The following is a 23,582-nucleotide window of genomic DNA, read 5'->3' on the forward strand; positions in this document are numbered from 1 at the left end:
CAATTTGAGTCCTTTGTTTCGCTTTGAAAACAATCGCATATTGTTAAGAACAATATGGGACTGTTTTAACTAGTTTCTTGAAAAATAATGGATACTATGCGATAGAATTGGTTCTTCGATAGCAGATCTTGTTGGAGGGTTTTGAGCAATTTCCCAACTAACGAAAAAGATAGCTTATGCGACACATCAGGTAGTCTCGAAAAGTTTGGGAAAAGCAAGAAATGTAAAATTTGTTTTATTTTCAGATTAAGATAGTCTTAGATCTAGCTATTGCTGCAAGTAAACAACCTCTCAGAGCTCAATACAATGGACAACAATGCGTAAGTAAAGCAAGCCAATGATTATTATCACAAATATATCACCTTTTTTTTAAAAAAAAAAGGTATTTAATGTTTTCCGTTTATGCCAACTTAATGCTCCCAACTTTTGTGTGACCTGGCGGGCTTGAGCTATGTTAACACTTATTAACGTACGATGCAGCAGCACATTTACGCAAGGGATATTAAAGCCACGACGAGTGGCATTTAAGGGGGTTTTGCGTTTGCGAACTACAATTTGCTATCCTGCACTCTACGGGGATGTCAAAATTGATCAAATATTTAGTTTCGTTATTGAACAACCTGATGTTCATGAACTACCAACATATTTTAGTGGCAAAATATTCTTGGGTGGTCTTCCCCGCAACTGCACTGAGGAAACGTTGACTCAGTATTTCACCAAATTTGGAGAGATCATTGAGACGACTGTGGTTCGGGATCACGAGACGGGAAACCCGAGGGGATTTGGGTTCATCAAGTTCAAGGATCCCGACAGTGTGCAGACTGCGTTGGCTGCTGGGCAACATACGATTGACGGCAAACAGGTAATCTATTCAAAGATTTTCATTTCTTTTCATTTTAACTGAGTTTTCCAAAGTCCGGCAATAAATTTTATCGTCTCTTTGAAAAAAATTTGACAAGTTGCTTTTTCTCTCTAAGTTGAATCAAAGTCTGTAAGTTTCTGTTGTATCAAAATAATGAATGCTAGGAAAACTGGTAACAGCAGCAAATATAAAATTTTGAGATCTATTGTGAGTTATAGATCCAATATAATAGATAGCCTGACCAACTTGTGAAAAATTGCATTTTTTCGTGGTCACTGAACTAGTAAGAGGAAAACGAGCAGAATTACCCTATCATTTATGGGCTTAAGTCAGTTTTTAACATATTCGTGTTAGGCAACAAACAATGATTTAGATTGCTGCATTTTTAGATTGATGCAAAACCTCTCCGGCAAAAAAGCTACAATCAAGGTGGAGGATACAACTATAGTGGTGGCGGTGGAATGGGTCGTGGAGGTGGATTCCATAATCGCGAAAACAGAGGTGGATTTGGGGGTCGCGGTGGAATGATGCGCGGACCTCAGGGTGAAAGGAGGGGTCCGGGTGGAGATATGGGAGGAAATCAGCGCCCGGCTGCCGGTGATCACCCTTTCAAGATCTTTGTCGGAGGTTTGCCCCGTCAGGGTGCGGACGAACATTCCTTGAGGGACTTTTTTGGCCAGTACGGAAAAGTGAGTTCGTTTGCTTTAATTAGAGTTTAGGCTTTGTCGTGAAACTGGGTAATGTAGATGATAGAATGACAGATTTGACAGAGGGCAGAAGTCGATGTGCAGTTTTTGCTTGCTTGCGACTTAAATGCTCCGTGAACAGAAATTGCTTGAAGACATAAATTATTGTGTAAAGGGACCATTTTTAATTGCTCGCAAACGAAGTTTGTATAAATTATATTAGTCCTACTGGTCTTTTCTATGCGATTTATCATACTAATAACTTTCTGTTTTCGAGTTTTTTTCGTCTGCGCTCTGACATTTCTTCTTCAAAAAATGGGATAAACAGGTAAATTCCGGAGGACCATAGTCGCCAAGAAATTCTCCTGGAGCTTTACCCCGTTTTTAATAAGCATATTAATTGTGGTTCAATTGGTTGCTGGTTGGAAGCAAATTTGAATTTGTTTCGCCTTTTTTGCAACGCTTGTAACCCTTTTTGAGCTGCTTTTTGTTTCAATATTGTTGAAGGCGTTTGATTATTGGCAAACATATTTATAATAAATTATGTCGCTGATTACCATTGGCGGCATTAACATAGTCAAAACAATACAAGTTCAAAATTTTTGTCAAAAATTTGGTTTTTGTCCAATTTTTTTTTGAAATTTTTTGACTAATTTGTTTTAAGGAAGCACTTTTTTTCTAGCCATTCATTTACTTTTTATTTTGACGTTGTTTTTAAGAATAGTAAGTGGTTAATGTCTGACTTAGAGCAACTTTTAACGCTGAAATTAGATTTTTTTGGCTCCTTTATTTCGACTTCTTTTCTTTACATGTTTTCCGAACGAAGTTAAGGTATTGTCTATCATCTAAGCAATCATTTATAATGCTTTTTGAATTAGTGATTCTTAAAAGACTGGCTTGTATAATTTGATTAAAAATTGAATTTTTGAATTGGGTTCCATCGCTCAAATGTTTATCAAATTTTAAGTAACACAAAATCGAATTAACAACTTTTTGACACCTTGTTATTTGAACAATAAGTTTTGTGGGAACTGACTGAGCGACAACAAACTTTTCCCGTGAAATAAAATCAATTGAAACAGATTTATTATTATAAGTTTTATAATCGTTTATGATAGCTCTCTGTAAAGCTATTCTGTTAGGAGTTTCCTACTAATATTTAGGTTCCGTGTACCGTTTTTATGTTTCCTTTTCAAATATTTTTCTAAGTGTTTAGGTTCGCAAGCGTCCGGTATTCTGCTAAGATGAGAAAATTTCACAAGTTCTGAGGTTGGAAAATAGCACTAAGTTTCGCAAGAATCAATTGAAGAATGAATGAATAATTCGTGTTATGCATTTCGTATTTATACTTTTTATTTACATTTTTGTCCAATCAGAATTGAGTTCATTCTATTAATAGATAGTGAATATTTTATAAGTTTTATTTGAGTCTGAGTCTTCATGCTCGATACTGCGGCTATCTAGAAAAGCGTTTAGCATGGGTTGGAAAACCCATTAATATGTGAGTTTGATCTCTGGTTTTAAGTAGTGTCAAGTTTTTCTAGATCGAAAATGTTCAGTTTTGTGGGTTTGTTATGTGCACTTTTGTGTGTCAGTTTTGCTTGTGAGAAGATTCCTCGGAATGATTCTGTGGCAATTTGTTGCCAGTACAATACAACTTTTGTCATTGGGGATAGAAATGTGAGCTTTGTCCCCTTTCGTCATTCTGTATGCGGTGAATGGGTGGAGGCATCTGGAGCTCAGGGGATTAGTTTTGCTATTATTCCTTGCGTAGCTGCATTGGCAATCTCGTTCTTAGTGTGATTAGAAGGCCCAGAGAAGTCCATTAGCATTAGTTGTAACGTCAGTAAAGATTAGATTTGAGATGAACTAATGCAAATTTTTTTGGGAAATGTGGTAAGAGTTAATTGAAGTGGTTCCCAAATGTCTTTTTTGATTAGATTTTGTGGGATTAGGAGGAAATGGACTGACAGAAATTGGGGGAATTTTAATGGGAACGGTGATTGTGAATCAGTGATTTGAATTTCAGTTGAATATTTAATACTTAGATTGACTGCGAGCGGTCACGAGTTTTTGGTACAAATTTGTTGGGGGAAGGGGGGGGGGGTAGATTCTTTTAAATTGTGTTTGCTCGGTTTTATTTGGAAATGGTTTTTTGGTTTTATTATTTGTCGAGTTTAGAATTATTATTTCAGTGAAGTATTATGGCTCGACAGTTAACTGGGTTAAAGGTGTCAAATATTCTATCGACACATCCAGAAAGGTTCGTTTTGTTTTTATAGTTTTAAAGTTTTTGTTTTCATTTGATACAATATTTAATATGGCCTTGTTTAGGCATACCCGGCAAAGAAGTGATCTATTGGGGGATATAAGTAAGTTTAAGGAGGAGTATCTAAAGAGGGGTAAGTTAATAGAACTTGGGTGGAAGGAAGTTCCATGGGTTGACGGATCTGGGTTGAAGAGTTGGCATCAATTAAGGGCTAAGTTAGTTGAAGAGGGGAGGGGGTCAATAGTAGGTGAAAACGGTTGGCCGAAATTGCCGTTAGAGATTCGAAATGAAGAAATAGTCGGAATAAAGGAAGACTTTTGTAGAGAAGTGGAAGCGCTTGCTGATATAAATCAAGTAGAAAATTTTATTGATAATATGCCGGCTTATCATGATGAATCACGCATATATGCTAAAGTGTCAGCTTATGATGGTTTGTATGGCTCAGTCGGCTGGACATTTAATGTTGAAGGAATTCTATTATGTTGTGCTGAGTGGTTTGTAGTGGTTGTTCGCGCTCTCTCATGCGGTCTTCGATGATAACAGAGGTCTAAGTAATCAGATAAGAATGAGTACAAAAGTGTTTTGAACCGTAAAAAGGGGTTAAATATGAGTATTCTGCTTTTTTTGTAATTTTCTAAGTTTTTGTTAAGATTTTGTAAAAGGAATATAATGGAATCTTGTTCAATATATACACACAAGGTTTACATCAAAATGCATTTTAGTGGGGAATGAGATTAGTGTGAAGGGGTATGAGGAGGGGCGGGTCGAAGTAACAGGGAATCATTCATTGTGTAGTTCGAATGTTGGTTCGAGGGTGTCGTTGCTGGGGTTTTTAAGACTGTCGAGAACTTGTTGATAGTCAAAACAGTTGGGGCTAAAGGTGACGGTCTTTAGGGTGTATCCCGGGTCAACAAATTCTACAAAAAGGGAAATGGTACCGTCATTGCGGACAATGTAGTCGTCAAATGTGACTAGCATTGCTCGGCGACCATGACGCAAGTAAAGGTACATGGGGAAAGGGAGAATTGTTGGGAAGTAACCCTCGTCATGGTCTTGTCGGTAAATATCCCAATTAATGAAGGGCGAATTTACATTATCGTTTAAATTACTCATTTTAATTAATATTTAGTAATTCAAATTCCCCGTGTAAAAATTCCTCTGTGCTAAGTTCTATAAATGAAATAACGTCAATGTAGGAGGGAGAATTTTTTTCAAAAATTACTTTGTGGGTTGTATTTTCGAACGTGGTTACCCAGAACACAATGGACTCATCAGGAAATTTAAGGTATTGATCAAAATAACACAAGGAAATATTAAAATCTATATAAAAATACATAAATAGGGTAAATCTTGTGGATATAAAATCAAAATATGGGAGAGTGTCTTCATAATGTTCGAGTGAGAGAAATTCGGGGGTTGAGGACCTGGACATTAGTGTGTTTGGGATTTTAGTTTGGAATTGTCTATGGCGAGTAAGGGGGTTGGCTGAAGGGGGAACTTGCGATTGGGGAAGGGGTTAAAGGCTCATCTGAAATAATTTCGTAGTCGGGGGATTCTGGGGTGTCGGGGATAGGCTCGGGATGCTGTGAGTGTTGAGGGAGGTTGCCAATAACTAAAGGATGGTGAAAAATGAAATCAATGTTGGCGTTTTGGTTATTGTTATTTATGCAGTTTTGGATTTCTAACCAAACGGGGGATGTGTAGTCAATTATAACAGGGTATGTGTGCACGGTCACTGTGTCGTTGATAATAAATTCCTGGCGTATATTAAGTTGGATGAGTGGTTCCTGGTGTAAGAAAAAGGAGATTCTATAACTATCGATTGTGGCGTTGTAATGATTAAGGGATGTAAAGATTGGGTTTTGTATTTCTATGAAAAATTCGTAAATGGGTTCAGCCATTCAAAATTTTGTTTTTCCATACAATTTAGTAAATGCTGCTACTGGAGTCTGTTTTCTGCATTCAAGGAATAAATAGTGAAATAATGCATTTCCCCAAATATTTCCGCTTTTCTGAAAATAATTCCCTGTCTTGTGATTGGTTGGTAATTCAAATTTCCATTTTCGCTTTAGCTCTTTGTTAAATCGTGTATATTTTTCATTTTTGGGGTCTGAGTTGTGTTGCATTTCACACATTCGCTTCCCCGTGTGAGGTTAAAACTGTATTTGATTTCGTTTTATTTAAAGTTATTCTGGTTTGATTCTGTTATGTGGCAGGTAAGTTGATTTATCATTTTTCTCGGTTATTTAGAATGTGATTCCTTGGTTGTTGTTTTGTTACTAGAGTTTGATGGTCCCTGATGTCCTCTTTTTGGATTTGAAAATCAAAGAACCTGATAGGTCTGCTTTTGCTCGAATATTAAGAATACCGCTGTTGCTAATTTCTGTTTCGCGTGTCTTTCCGTTGGTTTTTGTGTTAATGCTGGACTGCGATTATTTATGCGCAAACATCTTTAGCGCTTGAGCTGATAACTAAGCGGCGTTTTGGAGGCTGATGAGATTAGCATTGTAATGTAAAAGTTTTCTTTTTTTCTTTTAAGTTTCCGGTTTTTTTTTTTAGATTTTTTTTTCCAAATTTTGAAATAGTATCTTTGAGGAAAGACTTAGGAAAAATTTTAAGCCGGGTTCCACGAGGAGCCCGGGGATCCGTTATTCTTTTTTTTTTTGAGTCCGATTTTTGGGCTGAAAGTTTGAGGGTCGTAGCTCTTCTAGTTTTCGAGATATCGCACTTTAAAGTTGAAAATTTTTCTCGACACTTGTAATTTTTTTCAAAATTAGTCTTTCCAAGGGAAATTTTTTGGACTTAGGCGTTTTTGCTTCTCAGATTTTTGTAAAAAAAATTTTTTTTTTCTTTTTTTTTTTCTTTTAAATGAAAATTTTTTTCTCTTAGACACTTCCGGTGTTCATGGTTCGAAGCGGGTATGCTCCGTAATGGGTGGGCAATTTTGGTTGTGTATGGTCTGGTATATGAGTATAAATTGGTTGAGAAGTGACAGGTGGAGGTCTGTTAATATGTTCAATCGTTAGTGTGGGCTCTTCCGATCTTTTCAGTCGTTTGATGTAGTCCCTCAAAAAGGTGTACGGTGTACGTACTCGTGTGCTATCGTTGTCCTGCTGGGTGTCAAATTCGTTTTTAATTTCCAAAGGCAGAACAAGTGAACATTTATGTAGTGGATGTTCAGGATGCTCTTGTAGATATTCATAGTCATTGATTGCAACTACTTGCACTGGCTTCGTTTTGATCTTTCTCCCTTCGTGTGTTATTCGGAAAGGAAACCGGCGGTGTAGTTTTGCCCATTTATGTAAAAAATGTGAGTATGTGAGATGTAGAAAAACACTTATCAGGAATGAAAGGAATCCAAATAATAATGACATTTGCCATGGAATGTATTCTTTCAGTCTGTTCTCAAGCTTTGGTTTCAGTGCTTGAATCTTCTCCAATATTGGTTGTGCAATTTTTTCGATCGTTTGTTTGCTGGTTCTTCTTGAATCAATTTGTTGGAATTGTGGCTGTATCTGATGTAGAATTTGAATTTGTGCTTCTGATCTTGATGAGAAACTTGGTAATTCTTCAAGTGGCGGTAGGAGGTTAAAGATGGTACTTATTGGGTCAGGTAATTGGAAGTCAAGTCGTATTGCCGGTACCGAATCGCAAGCTGTAAGATCTGATCGTAAATGAATGTTTGGTCCACGCAGTTGTTTTCCACATCCCAGTGTAATGATGCAAACTCTGCATCCAGGATGCTCAATCCTTGCTAAGGGATTGCTGCCATTCCCTGCGCTCTCGATGAGTGTGTAGTCGTCGCTTGCCGACGTAATTAACCAACGACCGAGGCCGAGATTGCGAGCCTTTTCAGTCAATGGCAATTCGATTACATCCAATTGACAGCGTTGCAATGCAAGTAGCTCGTCGTCGTGGTATAAAAGTGTAGCCATGCAAGACTGATAAGTCTGCTCTGTAGGTATGGCTTTTGTGCATATTGCATATTTTTGGGACCCAATACAATTTTCGAGCTCTTTGTCATCGATAAACGCGAGTTCTTCTCCGTCGTCCGAGACGGCCATGTATTTGGCTTCTAAACGCCAAACTAATGCTTTGCCTGTATCCCCGTCTGGCATGGGGATGGGAATGGCATGCAGCACATTCATAACTGTGCTCTTTGATGCCATCGGTATGGCCAGTGTCAGGATCAGACCTGATTCAATTGCCTCAACTTGTGTGACCAATTTTGTCTCATAGTACGAGAGAATGTCTTGGATTGGTACGGCAAGTGACAATCGGTCCTGTAGCCCATTTTGTTGTAAGTGTACCATTGTAAGGATTTCATGGAGCTGCTGACGAGGTACCAGCGACATAGGTAATAGCTGGTTCATGAGTGGTGTTAGTGAATTCAGAACGTTTATTCTAAAGGTGTACAGAGCTGCTCTGTAGGTTTTAATGTTCGCCAGAATTGTCTGAAAGATATTGCTTAAGACAAGACTGTGTTGGTTTATTTGTTCGCGTACATAAAGGTATTGTACGCAATTTCTCATATGGTGGACATTCTGACGGAGCGCAGTGAACTGCCCCTCTGCTAGCTCCCAGTTCCTGTTTTGGGTTTTAATTATCTCGTCCTGCGCCTCTTTTATTGCTTTAAGTTCTCCCGAGACTACAAAGAATTTTTCGTTCTGTGAAGTTGTTATCTGTTCGACATGTTCTGTCAGGTATTGGAGGTAAGCCATGGCTTGTCTGATGTTTTCTTGGTTTCGTTTTACCCGTTTGTCGCATCCTCCAAATACGGATTTGATAAAGCACAGGAGTTTGTCTCCTGCGCCAATGCCAATTCCCAGAACTGCGGCTGCAGCGGCTGCTGCCCTTGGTTTTCGAGAAAAAGTTGTGTCCGTTGCGGCGTGTGAGCGGAGGAGTTGTGACATTTCTATTTTTAAGGTTTCGATATCCTGCTGTGCGAGTTCGTTTTCCATGATAGCTTGTTTCGCGATCCATTGTAAACCAGATGTTGATTCAGTCATGTTGGTATAATTGAGTGGGCAACCATAATTCTTTGAAGTCCACATACTTGCCAGTTCTCGAGTGAGATTTGTAAGTTTCGACTCTACTGTTTTATTGTAGACTGGGTAAGGGACTAGAATTTCTGTCTTTACAAATTTTTCTGTTAAGAGAATTTTCTGATGTAAGTTAAAAAGTACACCATCTTTAGTTGCCACTGCCGGCTGGTTACTTGAGGCGGTTTGAATATTTGTCAATAAGTAAAGTAGGAAGCAGGCTATAGCTTGTTCTGGAAGGTAATTGAACATGGTTTATGAATGGGGTTGTTTTTTTTCGAGTTGAGAATGCTGCTGATTTCGAAGTGAGTAAAGTTGAAGAATGATTTTACTAGTTATTTTTGTGGTATATATAGTGAATACAAGCGATTGTCATTGGGCGAGATAATAGCCAATAAGAATGGAGCAGTAAAGTAATGACGTCATAGTAAAGAATCTTCTGTATCCGTTGCGTAGTCCAGAGTTTGATGAAGATTACCGTCAATTTGTTGCCTATGGAGAGTTAGTGGAATGACCCGTCTTCTGTTTGGTAAAATTGGGCCTAGGTCTATTAATTCTCTGGGAGGTACCCTATGCCTTAATGGCGATGAGTGCCTAGGACCTTGGAAATTAATGTCTGAGTCAGTTTCTGTTGTTTCGAATACTGGATCGTCGTACGATGCTACCTCGTTATATTCTTGGGAGTTGGTTACTGCTAATTCGTTTGCTGAATTTCGCAGAGAATCTTCCATTCCTGGTGTTTGTTCAGTTGCATCATTGTTTTGGGGCATTGAAGTGTTGGTTTCCGCAGAATTGAAGGTATCCTCGATGTTTCCCGAGGCTATTGAGAAATAGAACTCAAGCGAGGACTCGGGGTCACTGGTGCTAGTTTCTATATCGCTGTTTTCTGTATCACTGAAAACAATGGAGAGGTCAGGGTCAGGGTAATGACTGAGTGGGAAGTAAGTGATCACTTTCACTTGCGGATCTTCTTCGGAAACTTGTAGGCTGTTATATACTGAGTGCTCTCTTGCCAATGCAAGGTGGTCGCTTCGTCTCAGGTTGTAGGGCCTTTGTGAGCCAAATCGTGCATCTGTTTGAGGGAAATTACTGTTTGCGGAAAAGACGTAATCTCCCACATCTATTGTTTCTGGTGTTTCTCTTGCTTCAGACGGCACGGAGCCTTCTACAAAGAATGTATTTTCGTCGTATATAGTTTCCTGTTGTATTTGTTGATGGTTTGTTGGCGGTTCTCGTGCTGAGAAGCTCGCTGTTTGTACATTTTGATTGAAACTGATTGATCTCGTTTCTGGCACTGTTCTGGGTAGAGTCATTGCTTCTTGGTTGATGTGGTTCTCGATCTGGTTATCAAAGAACTGAGGTTCTCGTTCCTCTTCAGGGATTGAGGGATCGGCCTCAAAATTTCGAGGGTCGATTGATGCTAAGTCTTGGATTTCATATTGTGGTTTTATTGGTCGCAATCGCATTCTGTGTACACATTGTGTATAGTTTGTGTTAATTTTCCGCACAATATAGTTGGCATTTGTGAGTCTCTTTTCCACTCTGTACATAGGAATCCATCTGCTCTGTTGTTTGTTCATAGTTGCGATTTGTGTTGTACATTTTGGGTCCAAAATGAGGCAATAAGTGTGCTCTTTCAGAGGAGATGCATTGGCTTTCCTGTCGTAATATTTCTTGTATTTGAGGTATGAATGAATAAGATTTTCTTTCACGGAAGCGAATAGCTCAGTTGTTTTATCCTGGATTTCCTTTATGCAATCCGCTTTTGGCTTGTGTTGCCAAAGACGTGTATTTTGAAAGCGTAGGTCGAGTGGGTTGACTGGTGTGCGTCCGTGAAATACGTCTGATGGCGTACACCCTATTGCTGGAGCGTAGGTAGTGTTGTGTATGAATACTGCAATATCAACGTATCTATGCCAGTCAGAAGACGTTTGGTTTTCATTTATTCGCAGAATTTGTTTGAGTGGGGCGTGGTTTCTTTCGAGTAATCCAATTGTTTGTGCGTGTTTCAATGTACAGTGTTTGAGTTTGATCTCAAGAATTGTGGCAAGTTCGCTCATTAAATGTGACGTGAAAGCTGTCCCTAGGTCGCAGATTATCTGTGATGGAATGTATGAATGTTTCAGGAAGATAGAAATAAGCGCTCGGGCTACAACGTCGGCGTCACCTTTCATCAGAGGTATTGCGAATAAGTATTTCGAGAAGACATCTATCCCGGATAATATGAAGGTGTACGGTGAAGGGTGCATTTTGCCGACAAGGTCGATGAGGAGTACATCTGCTGGAAAATTTTGTAAGGAAGACATTGGTTGTAGAGGCGGTCTCAAAGCTGCTGTGGGACTAGGTTTAGTTTGTAAACAAGTCACGCAGTTTCTGATGTAGTCAGTTAGTGTTTCGGTGAAATTGGGGAAATAGAACCGCTTCCGAAATTCGGCTATGGTACGCGACACACCTTTATGTCCGCTCCAGACACTGTTGTGGATGCGGAAGAGTACTTCTTTTTGCAAGTGAATTGGAACACAGTATTGTTTGATGAAGCTGTTGCCCGTGTGATTGTAGAACTTTCTGTGTAGCACTCCGTCAAACATAGCGAGTCTTGGGTATTGTTTCAGGTACTTTTTCAAGTCTGCTGAGAGATATTGGGCGGTTGTTGGTGGGCCTCTTTCGAACCAAAGGATAACTCTTTTGATGTCTGAGTCTTTTTGTTGTTCGGCTCTTAGATTCAGTGGCGAGTGACCGGTTGTATCAAAGTCGTCCATTGGATTGTGTTCGTGTATTGCCTGGAGCTGCGCCGGTTTTATTTGTTGAATATGAACCTCCTCAATGATTTCTGTTTGGTCTGTTTCGTTGACGGTCTGAAAAAGATAGTGTTTCCTAGTGTTTTCCTTGGATGTTTCGTGCAGGAGTGTATTAATTGAGTTGTCCGGGACTTCGGCGGTAGTGTCAATTTGGACTTCACTGATTGGTATCTTCGAGTTGATGCGAAGTGTGAGTTTCTCCTTCGGGTTTATGTGTATCCTTGAGAGGTAATCTGCCGCGAGGTTGGCTTTTCCAGGGATATGTCCTAGTATTATGTCAAAACTCAATACGTGATCTAATGCGTTCCACAGCGTTGATGGAATGATCTTTGTTTGAAAGAATCTGGTGACAGCTCTGTTGTCTGTCAGGACTAGTACTGGTTTCTCGCATCCCCAAAGGATGTTTGCAAACATATCAAGGGCAAAATGAACAGCAAGAAATTCTTTCGCGTAGATTGACATCTTGAGTTGATTTGGTTTGAAAATACGTGATCCAAAACTTACAGGTGCATAAATTTTGTGTTCAGACGTTCCGTTTGCCGTTTGGGTGTAATCCTCGATCATTAATACAAATCCAGCAGCATAGAATGATGCATCGGCCATAATGACATATTGTCTATTGGTCATCGGTAGCCTCAGTGATATTTCACAGGCTGATTGTAGATCTTGTGTCAGTTTCTTTAGCATTATGGTGTGTTCCTCTCTTATTTCAAAGTCTGTTTCTTTCTTAAGTAATCTGTAAAAAGGAAGCAGCTTTTCTCCGAGCTCTGGTATGAAGGCTTTGTAAAAATTGAAGAAACCGATCATTCTTTTTGTTTGCTTAACATTTTTCGGCATCTTGAATGTTCTGAGAAACGTCGCGATTTTCTGTTTGATGGGGGTCAAACCCTCTGAAGTTATCGTGTTCCCCAAGAACTGAATTTCCTTCAAACCAAAGGCGCATTTATCTGTAGCTAGCTTCATTCCTGATTCTCTGATGCACGTAAAGACTGCTGATAGTTTTTCCAGCATATCTGGGAGATCATGAGCACCTATTCCAATATCGTCTACATATTGAAAACATTTGTCAGCGGTAATTACGGGGTCAAGATTCTGTCGCATGAATGAGCTGAATGCGCTAACACTTCTGCTCAGTCCTTGTGCTAATCTTTTAAATGCGTAAGTTCGCGATGCAAAATTGAAAGCGAGCAGTTGAATGGATTGCTCGTCGGCCATTGGCACGGAGTAGTATCCGTGGCTTCCATCCATTTTGCAAAAGAGCTTTTTGCCTGCAAGATGGCTTCCTGCGTCAGCCAGTGTTGCTATTGGGAAATTGTTGTTGTTATAGTCATTTCGAATCAAGTGGTTGATTTTACGCAGATCTATTAATATTCGTAGTTTGCCATTCGGTTTTCTTTTTGCAAAGATTGGTGATGAATATCTACTGAATGGCAACGTTGTAATCACGCCGTAGTATTGTAATAAGGCGAGTTCTACTAGGAGATCGTCTTTGAGGTGGATGGAAACTCTTTGGTTTTTTGAATATACTGGTCTATCAGTATCAGGTGTCAGTTTTACTGAGAATTTTGAGGTGTAGCCAATGTCAAGGCGATGTCTTGTAAATATATCGTTGAATTCCAATAAGAGATCCTCTGTCTTCTTTTCGTCGTCTGTTAGGACACTTCCGTGCCAGTTAAAGGATTCCAAGAATATTTTTCGGTCCTCTGCATTATCCAGTGGTCGAATGGACTCTCTCTTCTTGAAGCGAATGAGTTCTTCGTAAATCCGTTTTTCTAGTCCTGTGAGTTTGGATGGATCTTCAGTTGTCTCTGGGGTTGGGAACCAATATTTTGCGTTGTGGTTAATTGTGATGTGATTTAGCTGGCCCTTCGCTACTTTCTCAATATGTTTCGATATGGTTTTTGTTGTCTTTGAGAAATTATTTGTTTCCAGCAACTTGGGCTCTAATGGGATAAGATAGCGAGCTTGTTCGGGTGTGATTATCGTGAAGGTTGCAGGTAGTGTGTTTCTTTCGATTGTGATCGGTACTTCCGTTGTGTTGATAGCCATTAGTTGAATTGGTTTGTCCTTTAGCATTCTGTTTATCGTACTCGTGAGGCAAACTCCTATGTTTTCGAATTGTGTTGTGGGCTCTACTATTCCAATTTGGTGATCTGCTTCTAATGGTTGATAGGGCATGAGTTCAATCATTTTCTGTTCGCCGGGGTTAATGATAACTCGAGTGGTTGTTTTTAGATAAATTTTACGCTTATTATTGAATCGTTTTGATGTTTTTGAGCCTGCTGTCTGCATCAAATTCAGCTGAAATGTGAAATCAGGGAAATGTAGATAGCGGTTGTGGGCGTCGATTGTTATTTCATTTTTGTCGAAAAAGGGGAATCCAAGTAATATGCCTGAGAGTTTCTCAAAAACCATAAAGTCCTCTGTGAGTTCTAAATGGCCAATTTTGAATGTTAGTTTTGTCGTGAATAAGATTTGAGACTGATGCATAAACGCTGTGGAGACCGTAATTTCCGGTGGTGCCTTTTTTATGGGTTTTTGCGTTAGATGATTGTAGATTTTATCAAAATGTTTTTGTGACATAGCGCTACTAAATGCTCCAGTGTCAGCTATCGCTTTCATTGTAATTGAGCCTAATTGAATAGGAATTAGAAAGACGTTTTCGTTATAGCTAGTTGTACAGTAAGAAATTTTTTGTAGAAAAGCATGCAGGTTATTCAGTTTTTTGGCTGTTGGTTGAATGGCATTGTTGCGTCGCGATAAGGTGGTTGCCTCTGAGTGCAATCACGTGCGGTATGCTCGTTGCTTGCGCATATCCTGCAAAAAGTTCGCATTGGCGTGGGAGATCGTTGTCGCTGGTTGTATTGTTGACTTTGGTTGTTGTATCTGCTTATCGCGTTTGTACCTCTTCCTCTACCTCGATAGAAAGGGCGGTTATGATAACCTGAGAAGCTTCTATTTTGGTTTGGCGTTCTGTATGCGGTGTTATTTCTGTTGTAGTTTGTGAAAGGCTTGTTAAATTTATTCTGGGTGGTGTTCGGCCATCTTGGTGGCGTTGTTTGTGAGACTGATGCCTGAATTGAAGCTATTCCTGCTGCCATTATGTTTTCGACCGCTTGGTTAAAAGCAGAGTTTTGGGAGCTTGTTAGTGAGTTGAAGGCTGTGGTGTGTGCTGGCTCTGGGTTTAATTGGTCTATTCGAAGTCGTCTTTTGACTATGGAGCATAAGTCGTTTACTCCGACATTGTCCAATTCTCTGAGAAGAACTTTTTTGTATTTGAAGGGCATCCCCTGTATAAATTGTTCTCGGATTCTTCTTGTGCGCTCGTCATTGCGGTCAATTCCGGCACCAACGTCATCGACGATTGCTAAGTTGGCAAGCCGCTGTAAGTCAGTTAGAAAATCGTCTGGTTGTTCCTTCACGGGATCAAATTTTCTGCTCTGTAAGTCTAACTCAAAATTACGCCGTTGGTCTGGGCCTGAGTAGCGGTTGCGTAACTGTTCTAATGCGTCATCAAGGTCGTTTCGTGTGTTTTCTGGTAAGCGTAGATAATAGTTTAATGCGTTTCCGTCGAGGTGTAAATGTAGGTATCGGGCTTGTTGGTTGTGATCCGCCGGAATTCTGGCAACTGCTATGCTTGCTCTCAAAAGACCTTCAAATTGGTCCCAGTTTTCGTTGGGTAGTCCGGCAAAACGTTTGAGCGATACGTGTGGTGGGTGCGGCGCGGCCATATCTGTTGTTGTTATTTATGAGTGAAAGGAACAATTCTCCTGTTGATCTTGTCCGTTTGTTTTCAATCGACAAAGTGGGCAGGTCTGGCGTATTGGTTTTTGTGAGGTGATTAAGTTGGTTTTTCCTGTATTAATTTCTATAAGTTCGTGTATATCACCTTCTTGGAGTTTGAGTTTTAATGAGTTTGATTTATTTTTAATAATGAATATTCCATACCTCTTGGAGATCGATGGAACAATTTTGACATTGGGGAGTTGTAAAACGGCATCCAGAATTTGCTTGTTTTTGAGTGATAAATTTCCCAAAAGAATAAACATTAATTTGAGATAAACATGAATTTTGAGACAATTGTTTCTTTTTTTTTTATGAAGCTTCAGCTGTGATGATTTTTCTCTGATTTCGTTTCTTTAGTGTTGCAGAATGACGCTCTTGATCTCTGTCGCCATATGATAGCTCTCTGTAAAGCTATTCTGTTAGGAGTTTCCTACTAATATTTAGGTTCCGTGTACCGTTTTTATGTTTCCTTTTCAAATATTTTTCTAAGTGTTTAGGTTCGCAAGCGTCCGGTATTCTGCTAAGATGAGAAAATTTCACAAGTTCTGAGGTTGGAAAATAGCACTAAGTTTCGCAAGAATCAATTGAAGAATGAATGAATAATTCGTGTTATGCATTTCGTATTTATACTTTTTATTTACATTTTTGTCCAATCAGAATTGAGTTCATTCTATTAATAGATAGTGAATATTTTATAAGTTTTATTTGAGTCTGAGTCTTCATGCTCGATATCGTTAATTTCTAAAGTTTTCAACAGTTTACTCCTGCGCTTGCTTTTTTGTTGGTTTTGTAAGTAAAAGTAAAGTTTGCAAATTTGAGAGCTTTGTTTGACTTCGCCACCGAGGTATGCTGGCAAGATTCTCCTTCCGCTGATCAGTGGAATGTTTTTACTAGCCGAGAGCGTGTGACGGATGCACTTTCCTGGTGGATCTTTGGTTTGATCGTGAAGTTAATTTTGCTCTTTGTTGTCTTAAGCTTTTGAAAATGGAATATACGTAAATAGGACGTTTTTTCTATAAGATTTGAAAAATTGTGACAAAATTTAAAACCTATTTAATATTACTTATTACTTTTAGTTTTTCGAAAAATCAATTGCTTCTTGCAACTGCCTCAAAGCTTTTCTTAATTAGATTTTACTTTTGATAAGCTCGTTTTGGTTTTTGCTGTGCTGGGAAAGTTCTGGTGAAAATGTACCAGTACTGGTTCTGCGATCAGAAGTTGAATCAAATTTTATGTGATTCTCCAGTCTCGTTGTTCTGATTCGTTTTAAATCTGTGGGGGGAGGGAATTGTTTAACTCAATCACTATTTGGCTACTTGCAACAATTTTTCGTGTAAAGCATTGAGGAGATCGAAGTAACAAGACCTGCTCTTTAAAACATTTCAAACTAATATTAATTTTTCGTGTCCGGACAAAACAGTCCCAGACAAAATAGTCTCAAATTGCAAAATATTCCCAGACAAAATAGTCCAATAAAAACACAAAATAGTCCCAGACAAAATATTTTGGCTAAACATTTTGGCTAAAACTATGTTGTAATCAGCTTAATATTTGTTCAATGAATTGCAATTATATGAATAGCTTAAGTGTTTCCTTTGTTAATTGGTGTGCATATGTTTAACTCTATGTTTAGTTTGGACTATTTTGTCTGCTTTTTTGGGACTGTTTTGTCTGGGAATATTTTGCTATTCGGGACTGTTTTGTCAAGTTTTTTTAATCGAAGTTCTGCTTCTAACCAAGTCTTCTGAGTGTCGCCTTTTTTATCCGATTTCGTATGGCTTATTTTTATGTTTTTTTAGTTACTCTCGAACGAAGTTTGAAGCAAGCATCCTTAACTTGTGTCTATTTTATGCGAATTTTTTTGCTTGACCGGTTTTACGCTTTTTTTCTAGAATATTTACTTCTCAAGTGACTTTTTCACGCTTCTCTTCGTTTATGGGTGATCTCAATTGCCCTCACTGCAAAGTAATTTTTGATGCTGAAATAAAAGCGATTGTCAGATAGGTAATCAATAGGGACTGATAGCCGATTGGTTAATGATTCTGTCGAGAACGCTGGACGTCGGGGTTCGAATCCTTCCCTTGTCGGAATTTTTTTGCACCCATAAAGAAAAATGTATCTAGGCTGCAGCGCGAATGAAACTTCCCTGCCTGTTGTTCGAGAGCAATTTGTCCGGCGGTAGTTGGTTTCTAATTTTGGTTCTCATTTTTTAAAAGAAATCAGTGAACGGTCGATAAAAGTGAACGGCTATGGCGATCGCACTTAACCGCGCCTCCTTGTTTTAATTGGCGGTTGACGCCAACTACTCCCTTTTCGTCTCTAGTATAACTTGGATTCTTAAATATATTAAACAATTAAAAAATTGTGTTTCAGATTACGGATATTCTGATACCGACTGACAGAGAAACACGACAGCCCAAAGGTAATGAATTTTTTTCGCTATCGTGAGCTTCATCAAATCTTACACATTTTGAGGCATCCCGATTTTAGTGCTTGCGGAATCTTGCGGTTTTTCATCAATTTCGTATAAGGACAAAGTCCTATCATATTCGAAATGATAGCTGGCTACTACAAGTTAAGAACTAAGTACAAGCTGTGTTCGTCACCTGTTAGAGAAAACGTAGATGAAAAAATCAAAACATATTGGATGCAGAATCTTGATTCATTCGGCTCTGGTTTTCTGTTTTCAACCCAGAACTTCAAATGGTTTCTCTTTATAATGAATACTATGTCTGAAGCCTTGTTTTATTTAAAGTTGTCGGCTCTTTTCCGTTTGACGTCCTGCTTAGTGCGTGTATACTTTATGCTACCACCAAGCGCATGTGCTATAAAAACTCCTTATAAAGAGTTACCATGTAATGGAACATATACTGCATAAGGTACGGAGAGGGGGGTGGAGGAGAAGCAGGATTAACGGAAAAGATCTTAGTCGTCCTATCTTTCATTCCCTAATATTGTTCAACACTCGAAAATATTTAAAACCCGAATTGAACTTAATGTAGCCATTAAAAGTATTTTGAACTAAATTAGCCAGACTGTCAATATAAATTTATGCAATTAGATTAATATATTTAGTTCTCCTTCACATGTATCGTTTACATCTACTTCGATCTAATTCGGAATCCTAAATTTATCTTTGAACTATCGGTCTTCGATAAAATATTTGACTTATTTGAACTTGATGAACTTGATCTTTAAACCGTCTTTGAATTCTTTGTGAAATTCATTCAAACTTTGACCTGTTTCACACCCAAAATGCTTAATCTGAGCTTTACATAACCATTGGGTACTTGTCATGGAAATTTCCCTCGTTCAAGTGTATAAAGGGCACTATTATGCAATCTATGTCCGTGATATGACAAACTTTCAGTTCATTGACCAATAGTGAAAGAAATAAGAAGCTTGGACCATTTATTGTTGCGATGTATCTTGCAATGCTTCAGAAGTTTCGAAGTTTCATAGAAATGTGTTTCGGATTTATTCTGTTTCGCCCCCCCCCCCCCCCCAGTGTTTTTATGACCCCTAGTTACAAATTATATGTTGTTATATAGCACGTTACTATGTAAGAAAATAGCACGTGCGCCTGGGGGTCATAAAAAATTTATGCTCACTAAGCTGGGGGGGGGGGGGGGGGGGGGGAAACAGAATAGATCCTGTGTTTCATCAAGAATCACCAAAATATCGGGTGCATATTGTTTTTAACCCTAACGCGCGACTGTCATTTTAACACTCATATCCCTCCCCCTACACTGCTAATCATGACGCAAAGTTGAGAATCATCTACTGCCTTACAACAAAATACTATACGTGAAATAGCACCTGCGTTTGAGGCTTATAAGTATTGTACCCAATTCTACCGGACCCAAATCAAAAGAGTTGTCTTAGGTTTGCCTTGGTTGAAATTGCCAACGCATTATCTGTTGAAAGGTTGCAGAAGCTATAGAAGAACGGAAATATTACGTTCTCTGGGAAATATTACGTTTTTATTGCCCAAACTTTTAGTTCGATTTTGGATCTCCGTTTGTGCCTCCCCCCCCCCCATTAAGTTATGCGCCCCCCCCCCCCCCCATTAAGTTATGCGCCCCCCCCCCACAGTTAAGGGGCACGTGCCATTACATAGTAAATCATTATGTAAAAATACGGCACGTGCGTCGGGTGTGCAAATAAAATGCGCACACTAAGCTGGGGGGGGGGGGGGGGGGGCACAAACGGAAAAGATCCCCGATTTTAATTGCGTTCAGACAAAATATTATGTAGTATCGGTTAGTGTTAGTAAGGCTTGAAGTAGAGTTTGAATTATTTAAATTACTAATCTTAGACATTCCTTGGACTATTGTTTCTGATTTTGTCAAGATTTGTCAAGCTTTTGCCGTTGAGATTAAATCTTTCAAAGATTAGCTGTCTTTCCTCAAAAATGTTATTGATAGGTGCGTAGTGATTCCGGTGACGTATTGGTCTCATATTGGAGTAATTTGTCGCTGTCATTTGCCCTGTTTCATTTGTTAATTCGTAAATTTTGTAAATTGTGTGGTAACCATTTCCAAAATACGCGTCTTTTCGCAATTGATTTATGTGAGCAATACTATTTTATCTTTTTTACCTGTGTTCTTTTTATTAATAGCCGCCCTCATCTTCTCAGCCGGCTATTATAGCGCTCCTATTTTTTTTTTTTACTTCGTCGAATAAAAAAATGTTTCGCTTTACCTCATTTTGCCGCCTTTTCAACATTATGCGTGAAATCTTTTTGACTTCTCTAGGCTAGTTTCTCTCTTCTTTCATTCTGCTAAAAGTGATTTTGAACATCAGTTGCTCAGCAAAGCAATTCAAAATGAACAGAGTTAATACAAAAATGGATGTCAGAAATAGAAACGGGATAAACCCATAAAGCCCAATTTTAGATGCCCGCTATTTGAACGTCGTTCCTATAAGTCTTGTTTACCATCTCTAATGCTTATTGTTATTGATAGTAGCCCCTGTAGCCTCTCTCTAAGAAACAGAAGTATGTTCAACTACGAAATACCATCAAAATAAATCGGACTTAAAAAAATGTTTTTGAACAAAAATCTTTTTTTTTTTCAATATCTTCTGTTATTTCAATCCCAATCATGCTTGTTGGAATCAACGGCGGCTATTTTCCGGCAATCTGCCGGGTATGTTTTAATGGTCGGAAGTGTTTTTTCGTGGCAAACATTTTGTTGCCTATTTCCAGATAGAGCTTCTGCAGTGATTTATAGATCTTGAAATGGAAGTAGAGCCGAGCTCAAAACATTCAGCCTTAATTGTTAAAGCATTTGCTGGTTTTTCATTTTGTGGCGGATGGGTTGTTTTAGCGAGTACACATGATATATCAATTTAAAGCTTTGAGCTTTGGAAATGTCTTGCTAAGCGTAGCTTGATTGATAAGAATCAGATTCTGAATAATTTCATTGGACTCAAAAAATTTTTTATCGATGCTTTCAATACGGAATTAGATTAGCTCTTGTAGAAATCAAGATTAAAGTTTGTGAATTATAAAAGGAGAACTTCCGCGTTCAATAATTTTATCAGTTTGATGTCTACTTTGTTTACTTTTCTCGCTCTAAAGACAATTTCAAATCAGCTCAGGAAATGAATCCATAGGTAGTGCATTTGGTTTTTTTAATCCTTAGTTTTTGTCTGAAGCTTTTGTGCTAAAGATTTCTGGGAGAATTCTACTTGCAACCGAATTTACCATACAAACTCGAAATGATATAATTATAGTTCAATAGATCAAATTGCAAAGCTCAATTTTTTTTAATTACTTACTTTTTGCATTACCGTAATAAATAGCATAACCGTAGTATTGGAATCTTGTTTGAAAATTAATATTATTGTGAGATCGGAGGCTCAATTTTTTTTTGCATTGCACGATTTACATCTTTGCTCTATGTTCTTGTGTTCCGTTGAAGGTCCTAATAATCTGTTTCGTGGCTAGATACGACAACGGTTCCAATGCTTTATTTTAGGAATTCAGCTTTTTCTAGCGCTACCTATGAACAAAGTGCGCGATTCGAATTGAGACGTAAAGTTCAATTTTTCTTTGCATTGCACAGTTTATATCTTTGCTTTCTGTTCTGTTATTTGACGGCCTGAATAATAATATTTGCGTCTACAATCCGGAAATGTGTCTGATATTTTGTTTTCCTGTCAGAAATTTTTCTATTACTGCCTATAAACGAAAATGGACTTTCTAAGCTTAAACAGTCCTTGAACTACTGTGTCTGATTTTTGTAGATTCACCGAAATTGTTTCTCTCAAATCTCAACAGTCTTTTTTCTCAAAAATGTCATTGATATTTGCGTAGTGATTCTGCGACGTATTGATCTCCTTGAAATTTTTTGATCCAATGGAATTGTCTTGCTAAGCATAACTGGATTGATGAAAATCGGATTCTGAATCATTTCATTTGACTCAAAACTTATTATGTATGCTTTGTAAATGAGATTAGATTAAGTTTGTAAATGAGATTAGACTACTGTGTCTGATTTTTGTAGATTCACCGAAATTGTTTCTCTCAAATCTCAACAGTCTTTTTTCTCAAAAATGTCACTGATATTTGCGTAGTGATTCTGCGACGTATTGATCTCCTTGAAATTTTTTGATCCAATGGAAATGTCTTGCTAAGCATAACTGGATTGATGAAAATCGGATTCTGAATCATTTCATTTGACTCAAAACTTATTATGTATGCTTTGTAAATGAGATTAGATTAAGTTTTGTAGAAATCAAATTTAACCTTCGTGAATCATAAAAGTAGAACTTTCACTTTTCATGATTTTATCAGTTTGATTTCTGTTTTGTTTACTTTTCCTCGCTCTAAAGACATTTTCAAATCAGCTCAGGAAATGAATCTATAGGTGACGTTATTTAATACTGTTTTCGACGTGAATTTTCTTCTAATACTTTGGTGATCTTTCATAAGATTTATGGGAAAAATCAATTGAATTGATATATCCCAGTTTTTTTTTAAAAAATTGTACAGATGAAAAGCTTTACATCATTGATCCCGACCCACTTCAGTGGTTGAGCAACTATAGACTCCAATGGTTTTTTTTTCTGGCAATTTTAGCCAATCAGTTTCCATCCCAGGGAGTTGCGAGTGGTATCATAAGGCAGCCCCTCCAGCGTAGAATATATAATTAGAAAGTTTTTTTGAGTTTCATTTCCACGGAGTTATCGAGGTTTAAAGTTTCGTGATCATTTAACTGATTTCCGTTTTCTGTTCACATTTTGTTTTTTACTTTTGTTCCGAATATTTGTTTTCACATTTTGTTCGGTTTTTACGATTTTTTTTGCCAATTTTGATTTAAGAAATATGATAAAATTGTCAAGGATAGTGCTGTTGGTTTTAGCTCTGAAGTTAGAAGAGTGCCTTTGAACTGTTTAAAATTCAGCCTTTTATCAAAAATGGCATCAGAAATAGAATTCTTTAGTTCACCTTGTTCAAATTTACCGGATTAACACACTTAAAAACTGCTGACACAATCTTTGTTAAATCCAAATGGGGCTAGTTTAAATTGCGCTTTCTTTGAGTGTTTTTGAGTTATTTTTTCAAGTTTTTTTTTGCTAATTCAACTCGGTAATTATCCAAAATGCATCTGTTTATGATTTATTGACAAATGATTTCCTAGGGAGTTGCAGGAGAAATTATCCAGTTGTTTAAGTCAAAATTTTGTGGTCGTTTTGACTATAAAGATGAAGTATTTATTGATTGATTTTGAAAACACAAGTATATATTGATGAAAATTCTTGTTTTGAAAATAAATAATAGATTATTGACCTTTGCCACGTGTTTTATCTTTTTTGGTCAACTTGTAGCTTAAGGCCAAAAGGACAGGTCTTTCTAATGGATTAAATTTGATTTTTTTTTTTGGTTTTACGTTTTAACTGATGGTTTTTCTGCTTTGATAACGAGTTTTCACAACAAAATATTAGACATTTTACATCTTTGAGGTTCCTTTTCTGGTCTTGTCTTTCTAATGACAGGTCAGATATCACATTTTTGGCATTTGGAAAGAAAGCACAATCGAACATACAATTTTTCAATGATTAGATTTTGGTTTTAACGGCTTCGCCTCCGTCTTATAGCAGAATTTAAAAGAATTTATAATTTTTGTCCTT

At 38.0% G+C, this 23,582-nt stretch overlaps 1 protein-coding gene across 2 annotated transcripts in view; it reads left to right on the forward strand.

Moving 5' to 3' along the window:
* Positions 1 to 224: 224 nt before the first annotated feature.
* The window catches only part of LOC142350972 (uncharacterized), a 38,336-nt gene continuing 14,978 nt past the window's right edge, over positions 225 to 23,582 (forward strand). For both annotated transcript variants that reach the window (XM_075402999.1, XM_075403000.1), the window contains exons 1-4: positions 225 to 320; positions 652 to 862; positions 1,252 to 1,551; positions 17,817 to 17,865. In XM_075402999.1, the coding sequence (XP_075259114.1) occupies positions 307 to 320; positions 652 to 862; positions 1,252 to 1,551; positions 17,817 to 17,865 (574 nt within the window). In that variant the 5' untranslated portion in view covers positions 225 to 306. The remainder of the gene's footprint in view (positions 321 to 651; positions 863 to 1,251; positions 1,552 to 17,816; positions 17,866 to 23,582) is intronic.

Source organism: Convolutriloba macropyga, chromosome 12 (genome assembly GCF_964194025.1).
Source record: "Convolutriloba macropyga chromosome 12, txConMacr16.3, whole genome shotgun sequence".
NCBI classification, from domain to species: domain Eukaryota; kingdom Metazoa; phylum Xenacoelomorpha; order Acoela; family Convolutidae; genus Convolutriloba; species Convolutriloba macropyga.